This window comes from Lagopus muta, chromosome 14, assembly GCF_023343835.1.
Source record: "Lagopus muta isolate bLagMut1 chromosome 14, bLagMut1 primary, whole genome shotgun sequence".
NCBI lineage: Eukaryota > Metazoa > Chordata > Aves > Galliformes > Phasianidae > Lagopus > Lagopus muta.
The window spans coordinates 7,428,529-7,455,199 of NC_064446.1; the positions used below are offsets into that span (position 1 = coordinate 7,428,529).

The 26,671-nt window shown below is 38.1% G+C and overlaps 1 protein-coding gene across 2 annotated transcripts in view; it reads left to right on the plus strand.

Annotated features, from left to right (window-relative positions):
• The window catches only part of ATP10B (ATPase phospholipid transporting 10B (putative)), a 62,601-nt gene that overhangs the window by 17,268 nt on the left and 18,662 nt on the right, over positions 1 to 26,671 (plus strand). For both annotated transcript variants that reach the window (XM_048960925.1, XM_048960924.1), the window contains 8 exons: positions 5,989 to 6,193; positions 9,026 to 9,111; positions 11,573 to 11,679; positions 15,702 to 15,833; positions 18,426 to 18,553; positions 19,482 to 19,734; positions 20,589 to 20,821; positions 25,933 to 26,112. In XM_048960925.1, the coding sequence (XP_048816882.1) occupies positions 5,989 to 6,193; positions 9,026 to 9,111; positions 11,573 to 11,679; positions 15,702 to 15,833; positions 18,426 to 18,553; positions 19,482 to 19,734; positions 20,589 to 20,821; positions 25,933 to 26,112 (1,324 nt within the window). The remainder of the gene's footprint in view (positions 1 to 5,988; positions 6,194 to 9,025; positions 9,112 to 11,572; positions 11,680 to 15,701; positions 15,834 to 18,425; positions 18,554 to 19,481; positions 19,735 to 20,588; positions 20,822 to 25,932; positions 26,113 to 26,671) is intronic.

A 26,671-nucleotide genomic window follows, 5' to 3' on the forward strand; every position in this document is an offset into this window, starting at 1 on the left:
GTGAAAATAAGGGAAAAACAAAGACCTCATCATTGCATTACACTGAGTCAGGACTGCTATCAGCTGGGAAGCAGTTTTTAAAGAGAATGAAAATATCACAATTCATTTGAGATTTGTAATTCAGTGTGATAATTTATGAGGCAGATGTTGGAGACGTTGTGCAGGAAGTTTCTGACAGCAATGGAGATCTGCTTGCTTACCAGTTACAGTACCTATTGTATACTTTTTTTTTTTTTTTTCTTAAAATTGAGGCAGCTGAATAGTCAAGAGAAAGACTGCCTTCAGCTTCAACCTCCTGCATATACTCTGACCAGCCAGAGTTTCTGAGGGGAAGAAAGACTGCACCTCTGCTGGGTGCTGTCAGCATCTGGGAAAGCATTTGCTTTCTCCAGGGCAGCAGTGACAGACAGGGTCTGCAGCGAAAGAACAGCGTGTCTGGGAGATAGTGGAGAAGGGGAGGGGAAGTGTTTGCAAACAGGAGTAAACCTACTGTCAAATCTTTTAGAGGAAAAAAAAGGCAACTTTCCTCTGGACCCAGGAAACATCGTATGCAGTTCATTCAACCCAAAGTGAGCCTGAAAGCTTGTCAAGTAGAAAGGAGAGGAAAATATCATCCTGCCAAGGGGCACAGTAAGCAAAAAGAAGTTTGTTGCCAACATATTCATTTAAAGTCTTCTTCAGCAGCACTGAGTTTTTGCTTGTTGAAGAACAATTTCTTTCTACTTTATTATTTTTGTTTTCTAACAAAGCATAACTTTAAAGACTAGAGTTCTGCTGGAGGCTTTATTGGATTCATTTTATACACCAAGAAAAAGAGTCTCAAGCCTGTGATCTGCTTTAAGTCCCACCATCTTGCCTTGGGCAAAATGGCATTGGATTTGCTTTGGCACAGCCGCATCAAGACTTCTATATCTTGTTGCTGCTTCCTCTGGATGGTGGATGAATATCAACAACGGGGAATCTCCTGGCTTCATACTCCAGCTTTTGGATGGCTGAAGATGCTTTTCTAAGGCAGCAACAAACATTGATAATTTAATCTTTTTTGTATAAAATAGCAATATAAATAAATTACTGTTAACTGCAGGGTAATTGTCTGCTATGATAGTACTGCAACTCGGTATCCATTATCAAAGATACAGCACACTGGTTTGCTTAATATTATAAGGAGTATATTAGCTACCCTGCTTGCAGCAGGGGGTTGGAACTAGGTGATGTCTAAGGTCCCTTGCAACCCAAGACATGCTATGGTACTGTTGTCTCCATGGCCTTGTCACTGGCAGTCAGCATCCTCTGCTCTATACAGCTTTTGTGTGCACTCCAGGTTGTGTGGAATTTTTGTATCTGGGTTAAGTATGTTTTTTCTGAATGCGTCTAAATCCTGGAGAGGAGCAGAATGCTACCTGCTATGTGACCTGAAGATGCTACATGGTCGTGTAAGGAAATGACTGTAGCAAAAATGATGACTTAGGCTAAGGCTTCCAGAAACTTTGTAAGATAAAAGCGGTCTTTAAGTCACTGACTTGGAGTTACTTATTCACTCCAGATAGTGCCAGTAGAGTCACAGCATATTTCTCTAGGGAATATTCACACACAATAAATAAAAATAAAAATAAAAATAAATTAAATGTTCCTAATTACATTAATTGATAGATTTTATTACATTGCTTTTTGTAATTTAAGCCAATGTGTATTCAAAATACTTTTGAATTCTACTTTATTTCCTCATTTGGTGCAGGTTGTTATAAAACAAGACAGCGTTGGAGAAAAAAAAAAAAAAGAAAAAAAAAAAACAAGTTAAAACCAAAGTATTGCAAAAAATATATTTTTAAGTTTCTGGTACTTAGCGGAAGTCCATATAAACTTGGAACGTTAACAGGAGTTGAGTGTAGATGGTTTTATCATTGAGATTGTAACATCCATAGTATGATGCTACAGACAGTTTTAACGCATAAAAAGTTAGGATTTGCTTCTAGTATTAAGGAGTTTGAAATGCCAAAATGATATAATTAAAGATGTCTTCAGTTTGACTAGAAAAAGAAAGAGTTCTATCTATAATTAAAAGATTTGCTGAAATTGCAGAGCTGTTGTGGGGGGGGGTGGCTATAGGTGCTTGCTAAGTCCTTTTACTGGACTGACTGCTTCTAAGTGATACAGTGTTTTGATGCTGGTGATGTCCACAAGACAGAAACAGCCTCCCCCTAAACGATGGTGACATGGTATAAACCAAGGATGAATTGGCACAGATATTTTGGCTCAGATGATATCTCCAGCTCAAGAATACTGAGTGAAGTTGTGCTGTATTGTGAGCTATGGGCAGGTTTCAGGATCAGTTCCTCTCCAGTCTAGTGCCACCCTCAATTTCTTAATCTCCTCCTATGTCGTCATTTTTTTAAGGTTTTATGGCAGCAGCTCCTAACCTTGCATTCATAGCCTTAAAATGGTCTTTGAAAGTACAGTGTTGAGTTTTCCATTTAAAAGCTGGTAAAATCTTTGACAGTGTGTGTTCAATTTCTATTAGCAAAAATAGGCTGTAAAGTTTAAACACCTGTGGAATTCCAGCTGTTCGTGGCAAAGCACTGAGTGTGTTGGAGTATTTTTGAAAAAGTGATCCTTTAGTAGGACCATTTTCAAATATTACATTCTAATGAACTACATGCAGTAAAAAACATTTGGATTTGCCTATATGTTATGCTGATTTTATTTTATTTTATTTTTGTCTAACGTGTCTGATATTACAGTCTAATGGTAATTTTCAGGTGAAAAACAGAGTAACATCTTTACTACAAACTGCAAGGGAAGTTAAGTGGAACTTTTAGTAATTCAGAGGAACCAGACCCACTGAGCTAATTGGTTGTTGTTTATACATGACGAAGTTTCTGAAGATCTTCCTCTAAGACAGTCTAGGATTCATAGCCGTGCTGTGACATGCACATAGAAAATTTTTATTTCATCTCCTCTTGGGAGCAGCGCAATATTTTCTTACTTCCTTCTGTTCACCACCCCTCCTGACCCAGTCTTTGTTTGAAGTTCATTTTTATTGAGTCAAAGAATGTGAAATGACTTTGTGTCAACAGTAATTTATTCCTGTTCCCCAACAATTTCCAGCCACAGCAGGCATTTTTGTATGATTCTTTCTCCCTTAAAATACCTTCATAAAATCCTATTCAATTTGGTCCTTCTCATCAGATATGACGAGTCTAATGTCAAATTCTGGCAGACTTCACTGTGACTGTTCCAGGCTGTCTCTTTCTGTCTGCACTACCCTGTGATGGGTGTTGTTGTGCTACCTGTTATTCCAGGGCAGTGAGGGAATGCTTTTAAGTGTGATGGTGATAAATTGACTGGTGAAGGAGAGAAGATAATGGAGAGACTTTCATCCTAGAGCATAACTTCGATGTGCCACAGCTGTGGTGCCTTCCACCATGAGAATCAGACTTTCAACTCTCCACCTATTGAAAATCACCATGTGTTGTTATTTTATTGCATAAATATGTGTGTGTTTTTTATACGTCTCTCGACAAACCATCTCAGACTTATGAAGCTCTTGTGTTTATTTAGCAGCCATAGCATGAGCTATGAACCTTAATCAGTGAACAGGAAAAGGGCAGTGTTCCCCGTTATGGGAATTACTGGAAGTAAACTGCTTCATTTGAGAAATCTTTTGGGGCAATTGGACCAGTGTAGTTGTGGGGTGCAAGAGGTTCCTTGTGAACCTTTTCTTCCTTTTATCCTTTAATAATTCTCAGCAAAATTTTAGAAAACCCTCATTCTGCAGGAATCCTAATCTTACAGCTCCTTTCAGAGAATAGAGCTCTCTATGAAGAAAATGTGCTTTACTGAATTATTTTTTTTCACTGAGAGAGAGGGGCACCCTTCACCTGAATGTAAGCCTGGAAGACTAGAAATTCCTGAACTTTATTCCCTATGCAACAGAAAACAACCTCTTTGATCTGGAGGAGCTCATTTGGCTTTTCTGACTCACTGTCTCCTCTGTAATTAGTGTAAGAACCGAATCTTGAGTCACACGTGTAATGTAAGTTTCATTGGCTGTTACTGAAAAATTACTACAAATCTATGATTTCTGTGGCTTATTTTATTAACCCAGTTTCTTTAGGCTGACGTAGAAAACAGGCAGCTGGGTAAGGCCTATCTATAGCATTCTGTGAGCAGGAAACGTTCCATAAACAACAGAGCTGTGCAACAGCTGACGTAGAGAAAAGTAGGATTGCCTTGCAGATGTCCTGGCAAACAGCATATACAAACTCTACATGACATCTAGATGTCTGGGGTAGCAAGACAGCCCATCTGCTTGTATGAAACTGCTTCTGTAATCACGCTTTAAACAAACGAGGAATTCTACCAGGAAAGCATTAGATATGAGAAGAATTCCTTATTGCTTAGTGGTTTTCCTATATTAGCTTTAACATCCACTTCATTGTGCAATAAATACTCATCGTGCACCTGCTTAAATATTTTTCAAGTAGAAACTGTTCTGGAATTTTTGTTTCAAAGATCAGCAATATCAGATTCACTTACAGCAAACATCTGTTTCTCAGTGTGATCTTTTATGTCTATTGTTGAGCAAAGGAAGCAAGGATATGCATATAAGTAAATGCAGCAGAAAGAAGAATGAACATTTAGGAAGGAATAATCATTGCTACAATACCATTATTTAGCTATTATTAATGAATCTCAGTTCTAGCACAAAAGATTTTTTTTTACATAGTTACAGGAGTTTTTCTGGTTTTTGTTGTTCTTCTTTTGTTTTAATAAAAAGTGAATACCACCAGGAAGTGTGGAGTACTTAACTGCATGTAACCTTTGCAGGAAGCAGATTTTTCATGTTGTTTTTAGATAAGGATGTGAGCCAACTGCCACAGATTGCCTGACAGCATTAGGGCTGACTCCTCTTTCCCCAAGACAAGGAAGGCAGGTTAGTACACAGTAGACTTTGTCCAGACTTTGGCAGAAATGAGACTGAGTCATTATGAAAAGCCTTTTACTGTGAGTCTAGTAAAGTGTTGTGAGCATTTTCCGTCTTACAGAGCAACATACAAGATGACAATTATTTATACTAAAAAAATAATTTCCTCATAACGAACTGAGCCATTGCTGCCTTTGCAGTTTTCCCTTTAACTAATTGCAGAGTACATTCTGCAGTCTTCAGTGGGTTTAGATGATGAAGAGCAGCTGAGAGATCAATTACTGAAAAGGTTATTTCAAAAACTATTGCTGTATCCTTAACTGTTGAATGCCAGTTTGTTGATGAAATAGTCATTTAATCATTTATTTTCCTCAAACTTCAATCCTTTTTTTTTTTTTTTTTTTTTTTTTTTTTTTTTTAAGTTAGAATCCCTTTGTTCCTTACCTTTTTTCATTCATCTTAGGCTCTAGCTGCCTTTTGTTTTGTTTTGTTTTTTGTTTGTTTGTTTTCTTGTTTAATGCTACGGAGTCATTTGTTGGCTGCTCTACCTTTTTAAGTTGTATCTACTACCTAAGCTTAAGATTTTTAATTATCTTTTGAGAATTACAAATTGGAGAGACCTGGTGCAAGCAGAAGTATGATAATGCTTTACTTCTTTCAGGGTCTATACGTTGACGCTTGAAAGTATCTGTGACATACCCAAAAATATATATATTTAAATGTTTGTATTTCTTGTCTAATATACTTAAAAACACTTTTGTTAGTCTGAGCAACTTTCTGGCTTTTGCTGTGGAGAATATAGGCCCAGTGCTAGTGAACGAAAGAGAAATTTTCTTCTAGTTTCTATTTACTCCATGTAGATATTTTACTTTGCATGTGAGATATGGTGAAATGGTACTATGAAACTGTCTAAAGCACTAGTTTGTAGGTGTTTCTCTGTGTCTTTTTAAAAAATACAGCAATGTGGCACCACTGCCCTACTTTCTTTTATCAAAACCCCACTTAGCAGGGAGCCTGCCTTCCTATTGTCACTATTCACCCTTGACATGTTTTTGATGCCGCAGGGAAGACCATGCCTATGTTGAGAAGTGCTGGAAAGATGTCCTAGTGGGAGATTTTGTTCAGCTGCAGTGTAATGAGACCATCCCAGCTGATATCCTCTTGCTGTACTCCTCTGATCAGAACGGGATCTGCCACTTGGAAACTGCCAACCTTGATGGAGAGACCAACCTTAAACAGCGACGAGTTGTCATGGGGTTCTCCAGCCAGGTAAAATCTATGAAACCGCAGCCCATGCAGCCAAGGACTGCTCTGAGCAGCAGTCTGACTGCTCTGCAGCTCTAGCAGCTCTAGCCACAAAGTGAAGCCACAAAGTGCAGTGGAGAAGTCTACTTTCAAATCAGAAAACACTTCAGTACTAGTTATGCTTCAGACTGTACGTGATTATTTTGTTTAGTCTTTGAGTTATTATGTAGATACACCGCATGCATAGAAGCCTTTACACTTAGGAAGTCTTGTTACATAAGCAGAGTGGAATGCAGTTCTGACCATGATGACCACGGTGTTCAGGAAGGTCAGAGATTAAATAATCATCTCTATTACCCTGTTATTTAAAATTATTAGTGTAAATAGCATGTTGATTAAAAAAAAAAAAAAACAAAACCAATGCACTAGGTATCATACAAGTTGGTTTTAGTCTCCCTGTCTGCAACGTGTTCCTTGTTCTTGGAGCTTTGTTTAATCATATGATTTAATTGCTCCATAAAACTTCCCAGATTTAACTGCAGCTATAAAATGTGACTCTTTAAGGAGGAGAGAATGAACTGAGGTTAGTTCTTCTGCTTAGGAAACTCTTTGGAATGCTGAATTCCCCTACCTTTAAAATGCTGAGACAAAGGAAACTTCTTGTAAGCCACTTTCTGACCTGAATTTTCAACTGTAAAACTTTTGTCATCAAAATAACTATATATTTATTTATTTACTGAGAGAGAGAAAGAGGGAGAGGGAGGGAGAAAGAAGAATCATCTTTCTCTACCCCTTTTCTAGCTAGGAACCTATTGGGTAGTAATGAGCCCTCTAAGCTCCTGCTTAGTTGCATCTTGTTGTTCTCTTGTTGCACAAATGTTTCTAGAGTAATGATAACGTAAAGATTTACTCTTGAGTTTCATGAGATGGACAAGATTCCACAGAGTTCTTGAAAGAGAGTCTAAAAATATTCATTCACGTGAGACAAATGTTATACAAACTGCCCTGGTATCCATAGAATCACAGAATGGCTTGAGACGGAAAGGACCTCAAGGATCATCAAGTTCCAAATCCCTGCCACAGGTAGGGCCACCATCCTCCAGATCTAGTACTAAACCAAGCTGTCCAGGGCTCCATCCAACCTGGCCTTGAACACCTCCAGGGATAGAGCATCCACAACCTGTCTGGACAGCCTGTGCCAGCACCTCACCCTCTCTCTGTGAAGAGCTTCCCTCTGACGTCCAATCTAAGCCTTCATTTCTTGAGCTTAAAAGCATTCCCCCTTACCCTATCACTATCTACCCTTGTAAAATATTGATTCCCATCCTGTTTATAATCCCCTTTTAAATACTGGAAGGCCACAATGAGGTCTCCTTGCAGCTTTCTCTTCTCCAGGCTGAATTCATCAAGGTATTTTTCCTCCAAAACTTATTTTTTAGATCAGATTCTCAGCTTGCTCTTACTTAGATTTTGAACATACATATACAAAATAGAATTACGTATTGCTCAGAAAAAGAATGAGAGCAAAATGAGACTAGGGCATTGTCACCATGATGAATTTTTACAGCCTGGCAAAGCTGTGATGAATTCCACTAGGAGATTCTTGAGATTTTCAGTTTCCAAAGGAGTGTGACTTCTGGAAGTCTCTCTTGCTTTAGAAGAAGATAAGGAAGCTCAGCAGCAGATCTGATTTCCAGGTCTGAATTTCCTAATGAGAGGAGTTTGGATTCAAGTCGGTTGCAGTTCTTTTGGTTTTTATCTCACAGCAGTAATTATTCTCTTTCATGTTTCTCACATCCCATTTTTATTGCATATTCTTAATCTTAAATGAAAGTCTTCAGTATCTTTTCAGTTGAGGAAAAAAGGTTATGGCAAACATGTGCCTTTCATGAAGCTGGCTTTCCAGACTGCTTCAAAGAGCCCCAAAAGCAAGCCTTTTCCCTTGAATGAGGAGAAAATAAAGCAAAAGTGTGTGTCTTGATTCAGCTCCAAGCTCTAATTCAGGACATGCTTAGCCCAGTGAGCTTCATCTTATTTTGTCTCTCCCAGCACTTCGGGCTCTTTCACTTCCCTTCCTTCTGAGGGGATCTTTTGTTTGTTTCCTTGTTTTACTGTTAGTCTTTATTTTAGTCACATTTGAATGTATTCAAATTATTTAAAGGCATGGTCTCTTATTTTATTCTCATGTACTCCAGGCTGGTAAAACAAGTCTTCTAATATGTTTCAAAATCCATATTAATATTGCAATTATTTTCATTTGATCTTGCTTTTGCCTGAAGAGTGTTGTTATTTAACAGAGAATCATAAAAATTTGTTACATTTACTTTAAATGAGGGTAGGTGCTGCCACTAACTAGCATCTCTATTGTATGATACAATTCATAGCATTTTTTAAAATTTATGATTGATAATCCAGCCAAGGAAAATCTCAGATCTGCTACACCATGACAATACCCTTTTGATTATACAACAAATTACATTAATTTGCACACTCAAATTTGCTTTGCTGTCTGATAGATTTGTGTTGACAAAAAATAAATAAAGCGAGAATTGATTTGAGCGAGTGCTATTTGAGAAATTAAAGATGAAAACTGTTGGCAACTTCCAGCTTTGGCTGTACTGCCTGTCTGTGTATGAATTTACCTTATAGAGAAAGTAAAAAATTGCAGGCAAGCTGTGAACCTGATCTAAGCATTTATTTTTTCCAAACCCCTGCTTTTTGGTGAGGTGGGTTTACCAAGCCTGTTATTTTTACCTCTGACACTGTGCTTAAACTTTACCTGTTAGTGCTGATATGGCATGGGTATTTAGCTATTGCTCTGGATTTGACACTCATTCCCTGTGTTTCCTCTTGCAGAATACTTCATTTGAACCAGAACTTTTCCAAAATACCATTATCTGTGAAATGCCTAACAATGATCTCAATAAATTCAAAGGATACATGTAAGTATTTGTTATCCATAAATACATTGTCTATCTCAGCTTTAGTGCTTCATGTGGGGGGATATAGATGGAAGTAATGCATTTTGCAGAAATTGGTGGACATTACTATTATCTATTCCTGGACTCAGAATTTAATAGACTATGCAGACTGGAATTTGGGCTTCAAGGCAAAGAAGGACAAAGGCTTGCCACTGAATTCACAATTGTTTTATACAAATTATTCTCACAAGGCTTCAGCTCTTATCAGAATTCTGACATGAGTGCATTTGTGTTTGACCTGAGGGTTAGGCTAGGCTAGATTTTCTGTGTAAACCCTTTCTAATGTTGAAAGATATCCATCTGCATTGTTCTTATTTCTCCATATTTATGGCCATGGGGAAAAGGTATCCAGGATCCGACACACAAACCTAATTTTTTCTTACAGCTGAAAAACACAAGCAAGCACCAAAACTCTACATGAAACCAATGCATTAGAATAGTGTATTAAAAGCTTACTAGTAGCTAAACTAGTAGTTAAAGTCTTTCCAGTGATGCAGTGAGAATGTTGAACCTGGAACTAGAGTAAACCAGCAGATTCTTGACCATTAGCCCTCATCATTCCTAATCTGGTTTTGAGAATTTATGTGCTGTAAAATTATACCCAATACAGCAATCCTGTTTTCCCTCCTCTGTGATACCTTAACAAGTTGAATAGGTCAAGTCTGTATTGGTTGCTAGATTAGTGGACCACTGGGTATCAACTAAATTGAACCAATCCTTACAATTAGCCTGCTATAATAAAACACAAGAACACTGATATTGTGCAAATGTAAGAAATATGTCACAAGAAAACACACAAAAACATACCCGTAATGTTCAGGACTGGCTTCAACATCCTTAAATCTCTGTTGAAAATCTATAGCAGATATTTATTTTGGAAATGTCTGTCATCTCACCTGCTTGGTGCAGTAGGAAATTAGCTGCCTTTCTCTCCCTGCTTCAAGGGTAGGTGAAAGAATTCTGTGGAAAATAATTTACTAACAGTGGAGTTCTCTTCTTCAGTCTACTTTTGTCTGAGGTGTTTTCTAAACCCAAATGACTTTGAGTAGTATTCAAACAAGAACTGGACTCTCAGCAAAACAAGGTATAGCCAGCTTATAGTGCTGCTCCAAGAGATGTGCACCCTCACAGTTCTGCCAGCTTACATTTTTCTCCAAGAGCCCTTATTGAATGTCCATCTCCTTGCTGTAAAATTGCAGCAGTGTGGAAGAACTGTCTCTGCTAAAAATGATAAGCACAAACTTAGTGATATCTGCCTGGTGTGCTCTGGCCACAGCAAATGCTGCTGAAAGGAATGTAGGAAGGCTTCTGCTTAGTGATTTTGCCAAGGCTGAAGCTAGCTCCCTAGGATAAGGAAGTTCTGGTGTTACCTTTTAAAATGCGCTGACAAAGATATCTGAATTAAATTTACTAACTAATGTAACTTCATATATGAGATTCTTAAATCTCACTGTGCTGAAGCCTGGGCTTCACGTACAGAAAACACTCTGTGATAACTCCCATTATGGTCAAATTCCAATGAAGACAACAGAAGATCTATAATCTGAAGCTGCTTTGGAAATTACACACCTGCTCTTCAGCGTATAACAGTGACCTTCTTTTTTAACACTGCAAGCCAGAGCTGCCTTGTGTTCTTCCTCTGTAGGGTCTTTGATCAAAGCCATCATTTTGCTATCTTATAGCTATTTGGTCTCTGAGCCTTTTTACTCCTCTCCTTTGATGTCACATTGCCATGTGCAGCTGCAAACAGATACAGGATTGCACACATATAAATAGCACTGAACCTTGCCCCTCATTTAAGTAAGGCTGCATTTTGCTGGTAAATGCAATACCAAATGTCCAGTAGAGAGTCATAAAATATACGTATTCTGGAAGAACTCTTACCTTTTGCTGATATTTAATAAAATCAGTTCAAGTGGAAAAATCTCAGCTTTGGTAAAGATTTCAGGAAGAGCCTACACAAATTCATAACAGAAATCTGTGCAAAAATAGTTTTCATTTTCAGAGGCAAGTAACCAATTGCCTGCCTGATGGTGTACTGAGCTTACAATTTTCAGTAAGTTTTCACCTGTCTGTTCTACTAGCAGAAGGAGCAGATGTGTGATGGGACTTCCTCAGCCAGAGTGAAAAATCTTCCACTCCATGTGGGTGAGGGAGAAAGCCTCAGCCCAGGCACTCCTCAAGGGAGCTGAGGTTCACAAAGATGAAAAGCCCTCTGGTGGTTATTTGACTTTTCTGTGACTTCTTACTGGAGTCTTCACTGAAGTTGAGTGAAGCACAAACAAATTAGGCTCCTCTCAGTTTCTTGATTTCACCTTGAATTGGACATGAACACACACAAAAAAAAAAAAAAAAATTGTTTGAGATTTATCAGAACAGAAAATGAAACTGCTTTATTTATTTTGTCTTTTTATTTTCCCAGGGAACAGCCAAATCATGAACGGATTGGTTTTAACATTGAAAGCCTTCTGCTTCGTGGATGTACAATCAGAAATACTGAAGTTGCAATAGGAATTGTTATATATGCAGGTAAGAAGTACATTCTATCTCACTAAACACAGAATTTCCCTGTAAATATCCTTAAGTAAACATGAGTAGTCTAACCTTGCACCGTAATTTGACATTTAGTTTTAAGAACTGGTAGGTCAAAGGGAAGAGTGCATACTTCAAAAGAGTGCTTTACTTCAAAAGTAAAGGTGTTACTCCCGCATCTCTAAAGCAAAGGGATCCTATACTGGTTCTCTGACAAGTGACAGTACGCCTGTGTGTGTCAAATATCTTGCTACATTTATGCAAAGATATCCAGACCAGTTAAATTTGATAAGGTTAGTTTAACTCTCAGCTCTGCGGCTCTGATTATAATGCTAATTTCATTGGTCATAAAATCTTCACTGCTGCCCTAAGAGAGATCTCAATGGCTCCTCAGAGCAGAAACCATTGCAGCTGAAGATCCATTACGTGCTGACATAGATATAGCATGTCTCTGCAATTGTGCATTACGTGCAGTAGATACATGAACCACACCAGACAGTGTCAGAGTCCAGATCAAACACAGCAGTCCAGGTTCAACAGTGGGTCAGCTCATCTTTTTCTCAGCTTCTTTTACCTTCAGAGCGTTACCACTGCTTTTATTCAGCAAGAGTGATTTATCACTGATTTTGACATCTGTCCCCTCTTCCTCTTCGTAAACAGTGTATTGACTTCCCTCCTTATGGCCTCTTCATTTGCTGATGAAAATAGTCAGTTTAAATACAACGATCAATCTCATTATTGGTTATTTTTATATTTCTGGAAGAGTCTTGTCAGGTGATGTATGTATAACAAGCATCAATGAGGTTCAAGGCTGAGGCACCTAACAAGAGAATAAAAATCACCATTTTTGCAAGAGTCATTTACCTTGGATTCCCTTCCACAAACTGGCCATTTTATTTCCTTGCTGTAAAAGAGGATTTTAAATGGCTACAACTCCCATATATTTCCGCAGCCTTCACTTTGTTAGTCTTTCAACTCCTATCTTTGTAAACAGCACTGGGAAGAATGGTGCCTACCAGACCAAGGGAAGAGAGGCAGGCATAGGAGAATTCCAAAACTATCATCTGTTTTTTGGAACTACTATACAAATATCTCTAGGAATTATTTCCTATAGAATTGAAGTAGTTTCTCAGAATTATAGAATAGCCAGATTTAGAAGGGATCATTTTAAGGATCGCTTTAAGGATCATATGCTCTGACCCTTCCTGCCCCATGGTTAGGTAAATCTTTCACTAGATCAGGATGCTCAAAGTCCCATCCAGCCTGGTTGTAAACTGACAGGGATGAAGTATATACACCTTTTCTGGGAAACCTGTTCCAACCCCTATTAAAAAAATTATCTTCCTTATTTTCAATCTAAATCTTTTTCCATCCTCTTCTTCTGGCTGTTACTGAGGCTCCTTTATACATTAGAAGTTTGCTATAACATCTCCCTTGAGCCTTCTCTAGGCTTAACAATGCCAACTCTCACAGTTGCTCTTTACAGAAGAGGTGTTTGAGCGCTCTGTTCAACTTCATGGCCATCATGGACCTGCTTTAAGAGGTCCATGTCTTACCTTCTCCTGTCAGGATTCCCATTTTCATTCTCTAGCCATTTCCTAGTGTGCTCCTTCACCAACAGCAAAGATCATAATGTGGGCCTGTATTAATGTTGATTAAGCTGCCAGCTGCAAAGGTTGGAGTTTTAATGATTGTCAAGATGTGGTGTCATTGGTCTGAGTAAGACTTCAATTCAATTTCCCACTGACATCTTTTGTTCATGTCAGAATAAAGGCTTATTCTTTCTCTTCTAAAATTAGACTCACTTGAGCCAGTAACCAGCTTCATTTCTAGGTTTCTTTGACATTGATTATATTCTGGCTTTTAATCATGGTCCATGACCTTTTCTGAACATCCAAAATCAGTCACATTGTAACATGGCACATTCTCCATTTTTATAACCCTATTACTGCTCAATCTTACTTTCTAATGGATGCTTTGTGAAGCGTGGAGCCATCACTTAAGTCATTGTTTAGCCTGTGCAGTTCTCATCTGACCCAAGCAGAGTTTCACCTTTCATGGCTACCCAAACGTTTTACATAAAGCAATAATACTAATGCACCAAAGCCACATTATAGAGCCATGGCCAACACAGTTTACCTGCTGTGATGGGGACAGCATCAAGAATTAAAAATGCTTTTCCAGTAATAAAGTACCAGAATGGAAACAAGTTTTAAATGAAGCCATTAGCATCCAGAAATTGAGTGATAATGTATTGGAGTGTGATAGGTGAGGTGCTGGGTTACACAGCATGTAAATCTGTGAGGATTTTAGGAGAAAAAACAAACCTATATATAGTTTATTCTAATCTTTTCTGATATTCATATCTTGCAGACTTATATCCTTATTAGAGGTGTGGGGAAAATTCCTTTTCCTGTTGATCAGCTGAAGTGGAGGGGAATGAGAGAGGTGAAATCTGGAATTAAAGCTCCTCCAATTTCACTGCATAAATCCATCAGCATTTCCCTGAGGAATCTTTGAGGGGGACTAAAGAGCTTTGTCCCGAGGCGTTTGTTGTTGGCTTTATTTGTTGTTGTTTGTTTGTTGTTTTTTTTTTCAACACAAAATATTCCATTAAGACTGACATAAGAAGAAAAGTGAGAAGCAAGATTTACAGAGCTGCTGGAGGAACCAAGTGCAGGCTGTAGTGCTCTCATTTTCTTTGTAACTCAGTGGTAAAAGCATTTGTTTACAGAAGGAAAGGCTGAACATGAGTGAACCCACACCTCCTGATTCACAAGTAGTGCCCTGACTTAGCTGACTTGGTGCAGTAAGCGAAATACGTGTGCTGAAAAGGAAGGAGTACTGGTGGTGTGAGTTGGTCCCCCCACCATAGCTCTGGGTTGTGTAGAAATTATATAGTTATTGGAATGGGAAGCCAAGAGTCCCTGCTCTTAGTGAAAGTCCTGAACATAAGGCTGGAGAGTAATTTTCTCTCTCGCTCTCTACCTCTGTTAATATTCTTTGATGTAAAGCTGGAGCGAATCCAATAGCAGTGATTAAATCACTCCTTACTTCCAGCTTTTGGTTCAAATCACTTCTCTAGGAAAAGCCAAAAGATAGATGGGCAAACAGTACCTCTCACACACTAAACACACGTATAAACAACAATGCAAATACAAGGCTGCGTGGCCTTTATTTTTTATTATAGAAATTAGTATAAAATATACAATTTAACATAGCAACAGATAGAATCCAGGTATTCCATTTGTGGAGCCAGGGTTTAGATGATATTAGTAAAATAGAAAAAGCAAATTCTGCTTGTTGGCTTCTTACAGAACTCTTTTCTAATTACAAGTAGTCCAGCTCAATTTTAATTCAGTATGTTCTTAGGATTTAGTGGGCTTTTTTTCATTCCTTGCTCTGCTGTTTTGTTAGCAGTTTACATCCACATGATGAAAAAGTAAATAACATTAGTGTACTTCACTGCTGGACCTGACATGTTGGATTGTATTTAAGTTAATACATGAAACATGTCTAGTGGCTCCCAAATAGCTAATGAATAATATTTCCAATATTTTTCAAATGTTGATTCCAGGGACCAGTGTAGCACCTAATCATGTTGATTATAAAACTCCAAAATGCAATATTATTATTCCTTTTCCTTCCATTCTCCAGGAGATTTAGCTGTTATGTAGGAGAATATCTGTGCTTCTGAGTCTCAAGTGTTTTGAATATTGGTACAATCCTTGTTCCTATTGAACCTGCTGCCTTTGAGAAAGTAAAATGTATGCGTCAGCTTAAAGCTGAAATGTAATTGAGCTCTTCTGTAAACCCCTACCTAGATTTAGTGTCTCGTATATTCTGACATTCAGTCAAATGGGAAAATGGGCAATACAGTTCCTCAGTGAAGCTGGAGATAAATTAATATTAATCATGATCATCCCACTCCCACTTTGTGAAATGCTTTTTTTTAGAAAGAAAAAAAAAAACCTGCAAAATGTTATGTAAACATGATGATATCCATTTGCTTTTTGAAGGTCATGAAACCAAGGCCATGCTGAATAACAATGGTCCTCGCTACAAGCGCAGCAAGATAGAGCGACGGATGAACATGGATATTTTCTTGTGTGTGGGACTCCTGTTCATAATGTGTCTTGTTGGATCTATAGGTATGAAGCGCTGACAAAAATCTTTTGATTCCATTTTCTACAATGATTATTAAAACTGATCTTACAGAGACAAGTGAGATCAGATCTAGAGCTGAAGGCCTCAGGCTTTTGGAATCTAGGTTCTTTGGTTTTATAACGTACAAATTGAAATGGCAAATCTGAGCAATTTGGATGGAAGGAAACTCAGCCATGGCTGTAAATATTTCAGATAAGATCTGTTTCCTCTATAAAATATGTGTAAAGCAACCAAGTGAAAGCTGTTGACTTAATGCATAGAGTGCTGCTCTGAAAGTCATGTATCCTATTTTATCATGTTGGCTCAAGATGTGAGAGACTGATGTTGGTGGAATGGCAGCAAAAGTTGAACCTTTCCACCAGTATTCTGTTACCTTTTGCTGCCATGCAACAAATGGAAGTAGAGAAGCACTGTGGCACAACAGCGTCTGACATGACAGTGTGTATGAAGCAAAAGTGTGTCATTGAATTCCTCTATGCTGTAGGAAATGGCATCCATTGACTTTCATATTGCTTGTTCCTTATATGACTAAAAAATATAATGATGCAGCTTTACCTACATTTCTGTAACATTTTCCTAAATATGTCCATGGTGACTTTAGCAACCCATGAGCTGCACATGGGTAATTCATTTGGTTCACGATCTCTACAGCTATCTTCTTCTCAAAGGCCTTTTTGGCACAGGCTGAGCTGAATCAATTGCTTAAATAGGAGCATTGCATTTTTCTAGGGGCTTCCCTTCTTGAACACCACAACTAGATGGGGCTGAGGTTATCTGACTCTGATTTACTTGATTGATGATCTCAAAGGCCTTGCTTTCATTGCGCAGAAGCACCCACTTGCCCTACAGGTCTGATAGCAATCTGTCCCTGGCAGGTCACTATTAATGGATCTCCTAACCCTGAGGAGAAGGGCCAGATTTTAAGCCTGCTAAGCTTTGAGTGGGTCACTGCTTTTGAAAGATAACAGAGGCTCCCATGAGAATTTTGTGTTCAAAGCCTCTTTTCTTTTTAATCGATTTCATCTCAGTGATAACTTGCTTAGTGTTACTGCTCTGATTTAGTTTTGTAGAGACAAAGTCAAATCATGTGGCCCTGTCAAGCCTTCCTGAACCTTCCCCAGAGCCCTGCGATGTGACCCACCAGTCAGTCATCACTGTAACACTGTTAGAAGTAAAGGCCATCCAAAAAGATGAACAATAGAACTGACTTAATCACTTTTTTAATTTTGCTGCTTCATGTTGCAGTGGGCCTTCTTGGCACAGAAATGGGATTTCAGTTTGACAACTGAGCTCTATGTGAGGGAGAGAGAGAGAGACTTCATTTTGGTTGTTCCCTGGCTGCTGTCATGTCAATTTAGAACTTGTCTTTGTCTGGTGTGTAGGAGCCCTTGAGTAATAAAGTCCTTTAACTTAAGGTTTGTAGTGGTCTCAGATGAAAAAAAAAAAAAAAAAGAAAAAAAATTTAAAAAACAATTTATATGCTCAGGTTAAGAAGAAAAAAAAAAGAAAAAGAAGAAAGACTTTAAAATATTCATAGTTTAGTTGAAACGTGTAAAGCAGGAACAAGTATACCAACTTTCATCTGTTTGAAAGATCCCAGTGCTTTGCCATGAGTTTTTTGCAACCTTGTCTGAATGTAGGGCTCCAGGAAGAAACAGTACAGGTGAATCCATCAGTATTTTCCTTGCACACAGTGAAAAAAGAGGGGGAAGGAGTGAGTTGTACACCATAGCTGTACGCCAGCATCCTCAGTTGTGATCGAAGTCTCTAGCAGACAGAAAATATTGCTGAAATAATTTTAATTCTTTTGGCAGGATTTTAGTAGGCAGATGCTCCAAAACGGCCGCTTGCTTAATTGGTGCTGATAGAAGTTTTATCAGAACTGGATGCACAAAGTGGACTAATAGGGGATTTTGGCAGGAAAAGGGCATCTAGAGCAATGACAGTGTGTGGAAACTAAGTCATTTGTGCTGGCTACATGTCAAGTTTCTGACTCTATTAAATTTATGTCTGTAATGGCAATATGAAAGGTGGTAAAGAAATCGTGATGGAATGTTGGTAAGTCCTGAACCAGAGCTGCAGTAGTGCAATTTGGGAGTGTGTGTTAACTGACGGGGAATTGAGGAAATGTAAAAACTAGCTACCTGAATTAATTTTTAATTTAATGTTAGCATGTAATTATGAAGATTTCAGATTGTCTATGCAGACAGTGATACATCTTTCTGTTAGAAAGAGGAATAGGAGCCTTCAGCACTGAGGACTTTTAAAGCTAAGTGGCAGAGATGGAATCCTTGCATGATAAAAGATGGAGTGAGAAGAGATCTACACAGGCATAAGGGCCATAGGAGAAACCTGCTGAAGGACAGGTGGAAAAAAAATCGCCGTGCCCAACGTGTCTGTTATGTGCATGTGCTACAAAGTTCTGCATATGTTTGGCATTCTTCTGCAGATTTGCAGCACTGCTTGGGTACTTGAGTTGGAAGCGTTCTTCTTAATTAGCACTGCAGTCCATATCAGAAGCTTTATCAGTCACCATCCTGCTCAGTGTGTTTCAATATCGCATATAATTCCTACAGGGCATGGCATTTGGTCTGGAAGTTTCCCAGAACACCCACCTTATGATGTCCCAGATGAGAATGGCAATTTTCTGTCTCCAGTTCTTTCTGGCTTCTACATGTTCTTGACTATGATAATCTTGTTGCAGGTAAAAGACAAAGCTTCTCTGTTACTTTCAAGGAAGAAGGTATTAAAAACTGACTACAATCAGTAATAAAGAAAATAATATCAATGAATAGATTGTTCAGTATTTTCTTGATCCTATTTGGAAATTTTGTGAAGAGTGTTTCAAATCATCGAAGTGGGGAATGCACTATAACACAAATTTTCTTTGTTGCTTATAAACCTCACAGGGATATATACAGGAAGAACAGGTATTGTATCTCTGAACAGCTCCAGAATATCTAGGATATGTGTAGAGAATGCTTACATCCAAATATCAGTTGTTTGGTGTTGTTTATTTTTTTTCTTTTGCCTACGTTCATCATTCCTAGGTAGAAATGCCACTCAATGTCTCAAGAAAACAGTGAAACAAAACTTGTAGTTTTCACCTGCAGGGAATAATAACTAGGTAAGGTTCTGCAGGTTTAGAAAATAAGCTAAATTAAAAGTAAGGTGCTCATATATCTGGATCTGATCAAGCATAATTGAGAAAGAACAATTGATAGGATGGGGGGAAAATCACATTTACTTTTCAGGTTTCTTGAGATTGAGATCTGCTGAGATTAAAGTGGACAGGATTTCTTTGATACGAGTGAAATAAGAAGAGAACTTTTTGAGCTGCTTAGATTCCTTAGGGGCTTATTCTTCATTACTGAAACAGAATATCTGTGCATCTTATGAATTCAGAATTATTTCACGGTGGGGAAGTTATTGGATAGGAAGCGTTGCATATAAAGGCAGTGCTTGTTAAACGGGTTTACACCAAGAGGTAATTTGTGCTAGTGTATCATTTCTGAGTTTCAGGAGGGTAAGAGCAGCATTTACCTTGGTCTAGAAAATGTGTTTTTGTAAGAGCATTCTCTGGAAGACTCATCTTTCGGGTTGGTTCTCACGGAGATTTTAATCTCTTTCAGGTTTTGATCCCCATTTCTCTTTATGTGTCCATTGAGTTAGTCAAGTTGGGCCAAGTCTTTTTAATTCACAATGACATTGACCTATATGATGAAGAAGCAGATTTGCCCATACAGTGCCGAGCCCTAAATATTACTGAAGATCTTGGGCAAATCCAATATATTTTCTCAGACAAAACTGGGACACTAACAGAAAACAAAATGGTATTCCGACGCTGTACTGTGGATGGACATGAGTTTTCACATCAGGAAAATGGTAAGGGAAACTCCTACACTTGCTTTTTTCTCTCAGCTACTAAATCTCAATAATTTAAATATTAATACTTCAGCCTCCTGAGCCTTCTGACTGGGTCAGTGGTTTTGTATCCTTTTGGTGAGGGACTTCCCTTAACGGAGACTCCTGAAAGTTTTAAATGATATGGAGGTTAGATTGGGAAGTTGTTTTGGTTTCCTGCACTGCACTTGAGTGTGTAAAGAGAACATTTAATTCTTCATTTCTTAATAAGTGCCAGCCAGTCTTTCATAGACTCACAAACTGAGATAAGTTAGTAATCCAGCTCAGTGGATCCAGAAGTAGTTACCACAGTGTGATATGAACGAGGGCTCATTTTCACCTAGAGTCAACTCTAGCTGCAAGCTGTATCTGAAGCCTCTTGGCATTCAGCACTGAATCTGAACTTTTGACTCAGACCCTCCTTGGTTGCTACTTTCTCTCCCTATGTTGTGCAAAGGATTTTATTAAGCTGGCAAGCAGCTGCCAGAAAGATGTTTGTGCTCTGTGACTGAGAGCATTAGCAAATTTGTGAAACTGTATTTCATTAACCAGTTCCAGCCAACTGCAAAGTGCAGTTAAATAGACCTAGCATTAGGCAACCTCCTTAAAAATGACTGATCACTTTGAAGTGCATTTTTGTTTTCTTGCAATAACAAACATTGCAGAGAGGAAGTTGCCGGAAGCTGAAGTGGATAATGAAGTTTTTCTGGTTAGGACTTTGGGGTTGTTTTAGCTTTGGGTTGGTTTATTTCAAGGGTTTTTTAACTAAACAAGGAATTTCTTCTGAGCCATGCCAAGAACAGTGTAAGAGGTGAGGTTTTGTTTTCTGTTTACAGCCAAGCGCCTGGAAATGCACAAAGAGTTGGACTTAGAAGATGAGGACTTCGCAAAACTTCATCGGTTCACACTTCCTCCAATGAATACTGAAAAACCAGCCACTTATCAGAGGACCGTGAGACCTTTAAGGAGGTCCCAGAGTGCCAGGGCTCACTTCCAGGGGCATACAAGGAGCAGATCACTTGGTCGTCGTGATAGCAACCAATCTCAAGTGGCATTCAGCAGTACCATTGTGAGTACAAGAAGACTGAGTTGGCATGTCTTTAAGGAATTCTCCTTTCTATGGCATTTTCTGATGGGGAGCTGATAGGGAGACAGGAGAAATCCTAGACCTGGTAGAGCTAAGGATTGTTTGATGTAGTTTTAAGTTCAATTTAAGATCCTGCTTGTCTCATTCAGTTCCTCTGTCATGTAGAAGTAGATATTAGTCAGTGTTCCTCCTGTTCTTGGAATATGGTGGGTCTGTCAGTTGTTCTCACATTTCCCAACCCAGTCCTTGAGTAATATTGAGAACCACTCTTTGTCTTTTTCCTTTATATGTCAGTGTGACAAAGGAATTCCTTGCCAGATATATTTCCTCTGCCAGGCCTCTTCAGTTTCTTCCAGATTAAAACTGCCCTGGTTGGTTGATTGGTTTGTCTGCCTATTGTTGTTTTGCTTGAGGCTGCGGGGGTTTTTGGTCTTTTTTTGTCATTGCTGTTACTGTTTTGAGGTGGGTTTTGTGTTTTGTTTTTGTTTGTTTATTTTAGTATCAAACATTTGCTTTATAGAGAGAGGTTAAGCTACTGTCCTGGGAATTACTGGCCTCTGCTGCTGTCAGTCTATTTGGCAACATCAGCTAACCTCAGTCAGAAATATGAAGATGCAATAAAAATGAAGACACTTAGCTATTGCTTAGAGACTGTGCTGTGTGTTGATGTCCTTCAGATGATGCACAGTAATGTCTTTTTTTTATACATAGCCAATTCCCTCAATGTAAAATGGGAATCATAACATTTTCTATGTCTCTGTTTGTTTCCTCTCCTCTGATGCATTTGTGCATTGCTAAGAACAGCTGGAGCATCTTGGATCCTCTGGTTATACAGACAGTATTGTGGGTTTGAAAGTATCTCGATCAAAGTTTCTCATTAAAAATCCATTTTCAAATGCGTGAGTGAAATATTGCTGTTTATTGAACTTAAGGCTTGCAGAGTCCTTATGGATTAATGTTTCTGTTTAACTACAAACGATGAAGAATTCAGTGGTAGTCAACAGTTGTCAAATGAGGTTCTCACTATGAAATCATGAGGCTCACATTCTTCAGATCAACAAAATGCAAGTAAAAGCAAAACCTTGCTCTTTTTGAAATGCAAAGTCCAAAGGCCAGTAGCTGGGATTGTATGATTTGTTTTTGCTTTTTCTTAACACATGCCAAATTTCCAAGGGTTAATGTGCCAACCATTTGAAAGCTTCTCATGGAAATTAGTAGCCTCAGGTAACAGGAAAATTGAAGAACTTTGCCCTGCTGAGAGAACACTGTGGTTTTTGGGTAAGGGTTAGCACAGCATCTGCTGTGAGCACCTGCATATCAGAACTCTTGCCAAGAAAAACATTTTTAAAAAAGAGAGCTCTTGATGTGATAACATCCTGCAAAATGCAGAGAGTTTAATTGGAAAATAGCTATGACAGCCAAAGAATGATCATGTACTAATGTTAAAAATGTATATGCAAACAACTTTTAATGGAAGATTATCTATGCAGCAATCACAAAATTTGCTTATTGTTAATCAGCCTTAGGTGGATCAGTGATAACCAGGTTGCACATAGTATTTTAAGTGCGTTTGCACAGCAGCAGTTGATTGTGTCTGCACATCAGTGTGTCTGAAACTTTGTCTCGGTATTCTGAACCGCTCTGCAATTAGGAAGCTCTACAGCTACACAATGTATTTCAGCCTGCCTGTTTGTCAGAGTGTTCTCTGCTTGACAAGTTTTGAAGTTTTGCTGAAATCTGAAAATCTCTTATCAATTAACTTGTTCATCTCAGTGCATCTCTGAGCTCAAGATGAGGATGATGGGTATTTCATGGCATTTGATAAAGTTAATTAAACTGGAGACTGCAGATCCTGGAAGAATAACTGAACAGCATAGCTTGTCTTTCCTGGAGTAAATATAACACAGTTATTTAGTGGAATCTAAATCCTATGGCTTACCTTCTTTTTTTTTTCCCTTCCCAATATTTCTGTCTGTAGTACTTGTGATCCATGACAGTTTATGGAGCCTCATTGCATACTGTTTATGAAGTTCATAAGATAAGATGAATCCCATGTCCAGATACAGCCCCGTAAAATTCACTGGCACAGTCTGCTCAGTGGGAAGGTCTTGGACAACAGAAAAGCAAATTCCTAATTTGTTGTTAGCAGCTGTATCTCTCGCTATCTCTAGAAGCAAATAAAAAAATAAAAAATAGAGGCCAACCTTTTAGCTGGACAGATCTGTTCGTATCCAAACTCAAGCTATTCCAAAAATCTGTAGTTGAGAAGTGTTGTCATGTCTGTAGTATTATACTGATATCATAAAAAAATGCGTAATGTCTGTGTATGTCTTAAGTTTTATGTGGAATGTAAAGGACAGAAGAATGGTGTAGACTTCAGAAAGCTCTGAAAGAGTCTGAGAGAAACAAATGCAGTGACTGATTTATTCATTTCATAAACATTTATGAGAACTCTGGAGGGAGAAGGACGAGTCTGTATATAAACTGTCTAGTGCCACTGGGACAAGAACAGACTCACCTGTTCTTTCATATCTCTTGTGAAAATGTAAACTGGTATTTATCCTTCCTGTCTGGATCTCTAAAGAGACAGCCTTCAGCCAAAGCAGAGGACATCACCTCACTTTAGAGGCTTCAAGATGTCATTGGCCCCGTTACTCATTTCTTTCCATACCTCGGAAAGAAACAGTCTTGATTTACTTCCTTCATGTGATTCTTTGTGGCTGCTGCAACTTCTCAGGGGGAAAAATAGTGTACTATAAACCATAGAGCTATGGTTGACAGAAAGACTTCAGGGAACATTAAAAGAGTAAAAAAAAAATACAAAATTATAATAAAATTTGGAAGAGAACAATGCATTAGCATTTACATGTCTCTACCTTTACATGTCTTTATGAATTTAGATCTTGACAGCACATTTCTTCCTAGATTTAATGGTTCCAATAAAGAGTGCCCTGCTATTAGAATCATTTCATGGAGATTTCAATTGTCCTATTGCCATCAGGTTTTAGTGCCATCAAGTAGAAGAAATGCTATCAAACTAATGGGAAATCTTAACAATTGAATGGTACTAGCCATTTTACAACTTCAGCACTTTACTAACATGATTACTATGATTGAAAGTGTGGTAAATTTAATTGATCATCATCACTGATGCTGCTCTGTTTCATTTTCTGTTTTGTTCATTTGGTTTTCCGTTTGTTCAGGCTAATCAATGAACAGATTTGTTTGTCTGAATTCTTTTATCTGCTGACATTTCATAAGGGTGAATGCAGGAAGACAGGGAAATTCAAGTCAGCCCTGCTTTCACTAGATGTAAATATAAAGAGAGGCTTCTCTGGTAAAGACTGGCTTTCATATTGTTTTGTTGTTTTTTTTTTTTTAAATCTGTTCCTGAAACCACAATTGACTTCACAATTTTCCATTTTTTTCCAGAGATAAATTTTGAGAATGTTTCAATTTAAATAGAATACATACTTCCACACTGCCATTTCTTGCATGAGTTAGAGGCAGATGGTGAGGGTGCAGATGCAAAAAAAAAAAAAAAAAAAAAAAAAATTGGATGGGATTAGGAGAGGCTGAGATCCCTGTGTACCAATTTGTGGTTCTTGAGGTTCATTCTAACTGTGGTGCTGCACATGCATATTATAAGAATTGATAAGAATAGGTGGGCAAACAGAGGATTTGTAATTATCAGTATTTAGAATTGAATGTAATCCCCAACATGACTGTTTTGAGAGCTGTGACAGCACATATGTGTTATTCAGAGGAATTACCCACTTAGGCCTCATGGCACTGCTGTACCTAGCAGGCACACTGCAGGCAGCAGACAACTACCTGTTGTGTGTTGTAGTATGATGCTGTTAAAGGGTTTCTGAAGAATGACCATTGTAACTTTTCAGCTTCTGATTCATTCTAAGAGACCTGAGCAGATATCTAAGAAGCAGGCTCTTCCCAATGCATATTAATTTTCTAGTGGAGGGAATGTATCTGTACTTAAATATTTTCCCAAACACAAAAGAAAAAGCATGAAAGCACATAACCAGAATTTCCTGTAGCAAAGAAAGTGCATTATCTTGCTTTATATTTGGATTTCAGCTGAGTTCTGTGCTTCAACAAAATGAGCAATAGATTTATTTTCAATTATTAGGACAATTTAAGAACCGGTATTCATGTTTGCAAGCGGGAGTTAACAATGTACCATTCAGCTCAGCGCTACACAGCCATAAAGGTGGTTGATTGATTGCTGCTGCATATTTAGGGAACTCGAGAAAACTGTGCCAGATTGAAGAAGAAGAGGGGTAATAACTGAGATGAACTAGAAAGCAGCTAAATCACTTTGTCAGTTCCTTAAAGAACGCATACAAAAGTCTTGGCTCACAGGAAGGTGTCTCTAACTTGGGAAGCTCCAGTTAAATATGGCCCTGAATTAAATCCAAACCACACTCTGCTAACATGAAATTTCTGTTAAAAGTAGCATTCCTACAGCCTACATCAGATTAAATTGTAGATAAATGACATTGTTAAGTAGTTCGGCTTGTGAATTTAGGTTTGATTATAGACAAGATGGTAAAATTACAACACCATTTCAAGAACAAATGCGTTATGCATGCATTCATTTATTTGTTGTAAAACTTAGGAAAAACAGTTTTAGACAAACTTCTCTTTCAGGAAGCAAAGCTATATTGTAAGCAAGCCATAAGCCACCTGTATTCTCTGTTGGAGTAAAATTACCATTCCCCCAGTGTGATAGGAGATTCCAAATGCATTTCCATCTGGGATGCCCCTTAATTCAATAGTCAGCACTTTCAAAATTGGGGGTCATATTATAGACTATTCTTGGCATATATCTCAGAAGAAATAAAATTCTGAAACTTCCTTCTATTTTAAGGAGTATTTCCTCCTAATAATCTAATTAGTTATTCAGCCTTTAAGAATCCATCCTTTCCCCTAGACATTCAGTAAAAAGGCATTTACCTTACATAATTCTAGGTGTGAACTCAGTAAGAGATAACAAAAAAAATACTGAGCTGAGAGCTCTTTCTTGGTGACAGCTGTAAATGCAAATAATTCTCCTTAAGTAACTTCTCTTGCAGGAGAAGGATGTGACTCCAGATAGCAGGCTGCTGAGAAGAGTGAGGGAAGCTGCACTGCGGACTGAAAACCTCTCTCCTTTTATACATATGAAAACTGCCACTGCTCTCACTGACTTTTTTCTTGCCCTTGCCATCTGCAATACAGTCGTGGTCTCCACAACTACTGAGCCAAGACAAAGGGTAATCTAACTTTGATTAACCGTTCAAGAGAAATTAATTATGCTTGCATTTAACAACATAGGGTAGTGTTCAGTGAAACCTGAGCAATGGTTATTTGGGGCACTCTTCTCTAGTTCTTTTACCTTTTGTGTAGTGTGTACCATCTCATTGCCTACATATATCCCTACCCAACAAGGCTCTTTATGTTTGATGGATAGCTATGACTACCATGCTATCTGCACTTTCCCTTTTAGCCTTAATATTACATTTACTCTAATAAATATGCTGAATGTACTGGGTTTTCTCTTATCTCTCAGGCCGTTAACAGAATTACAAGAGCCTTGATTCCATCTCTATTTCAGAGGCAGAGAGACAAATCACCATCAAATTTGGATGTCACTTCACAAATGACTCCTCTACAGATTTCCCCAACACAGTTAAATAGAAAAAAAAAAAAAAAAAAAAAAAAAAAAAAAAAAAAAAAAACATTGCAGCTCTATTTTATTAATGTCACTTAGATGCAAAGAAATATGTTTTGCTTTTGGAAAATATCTTGTAGCTCATATTTGTTTATTTTTGA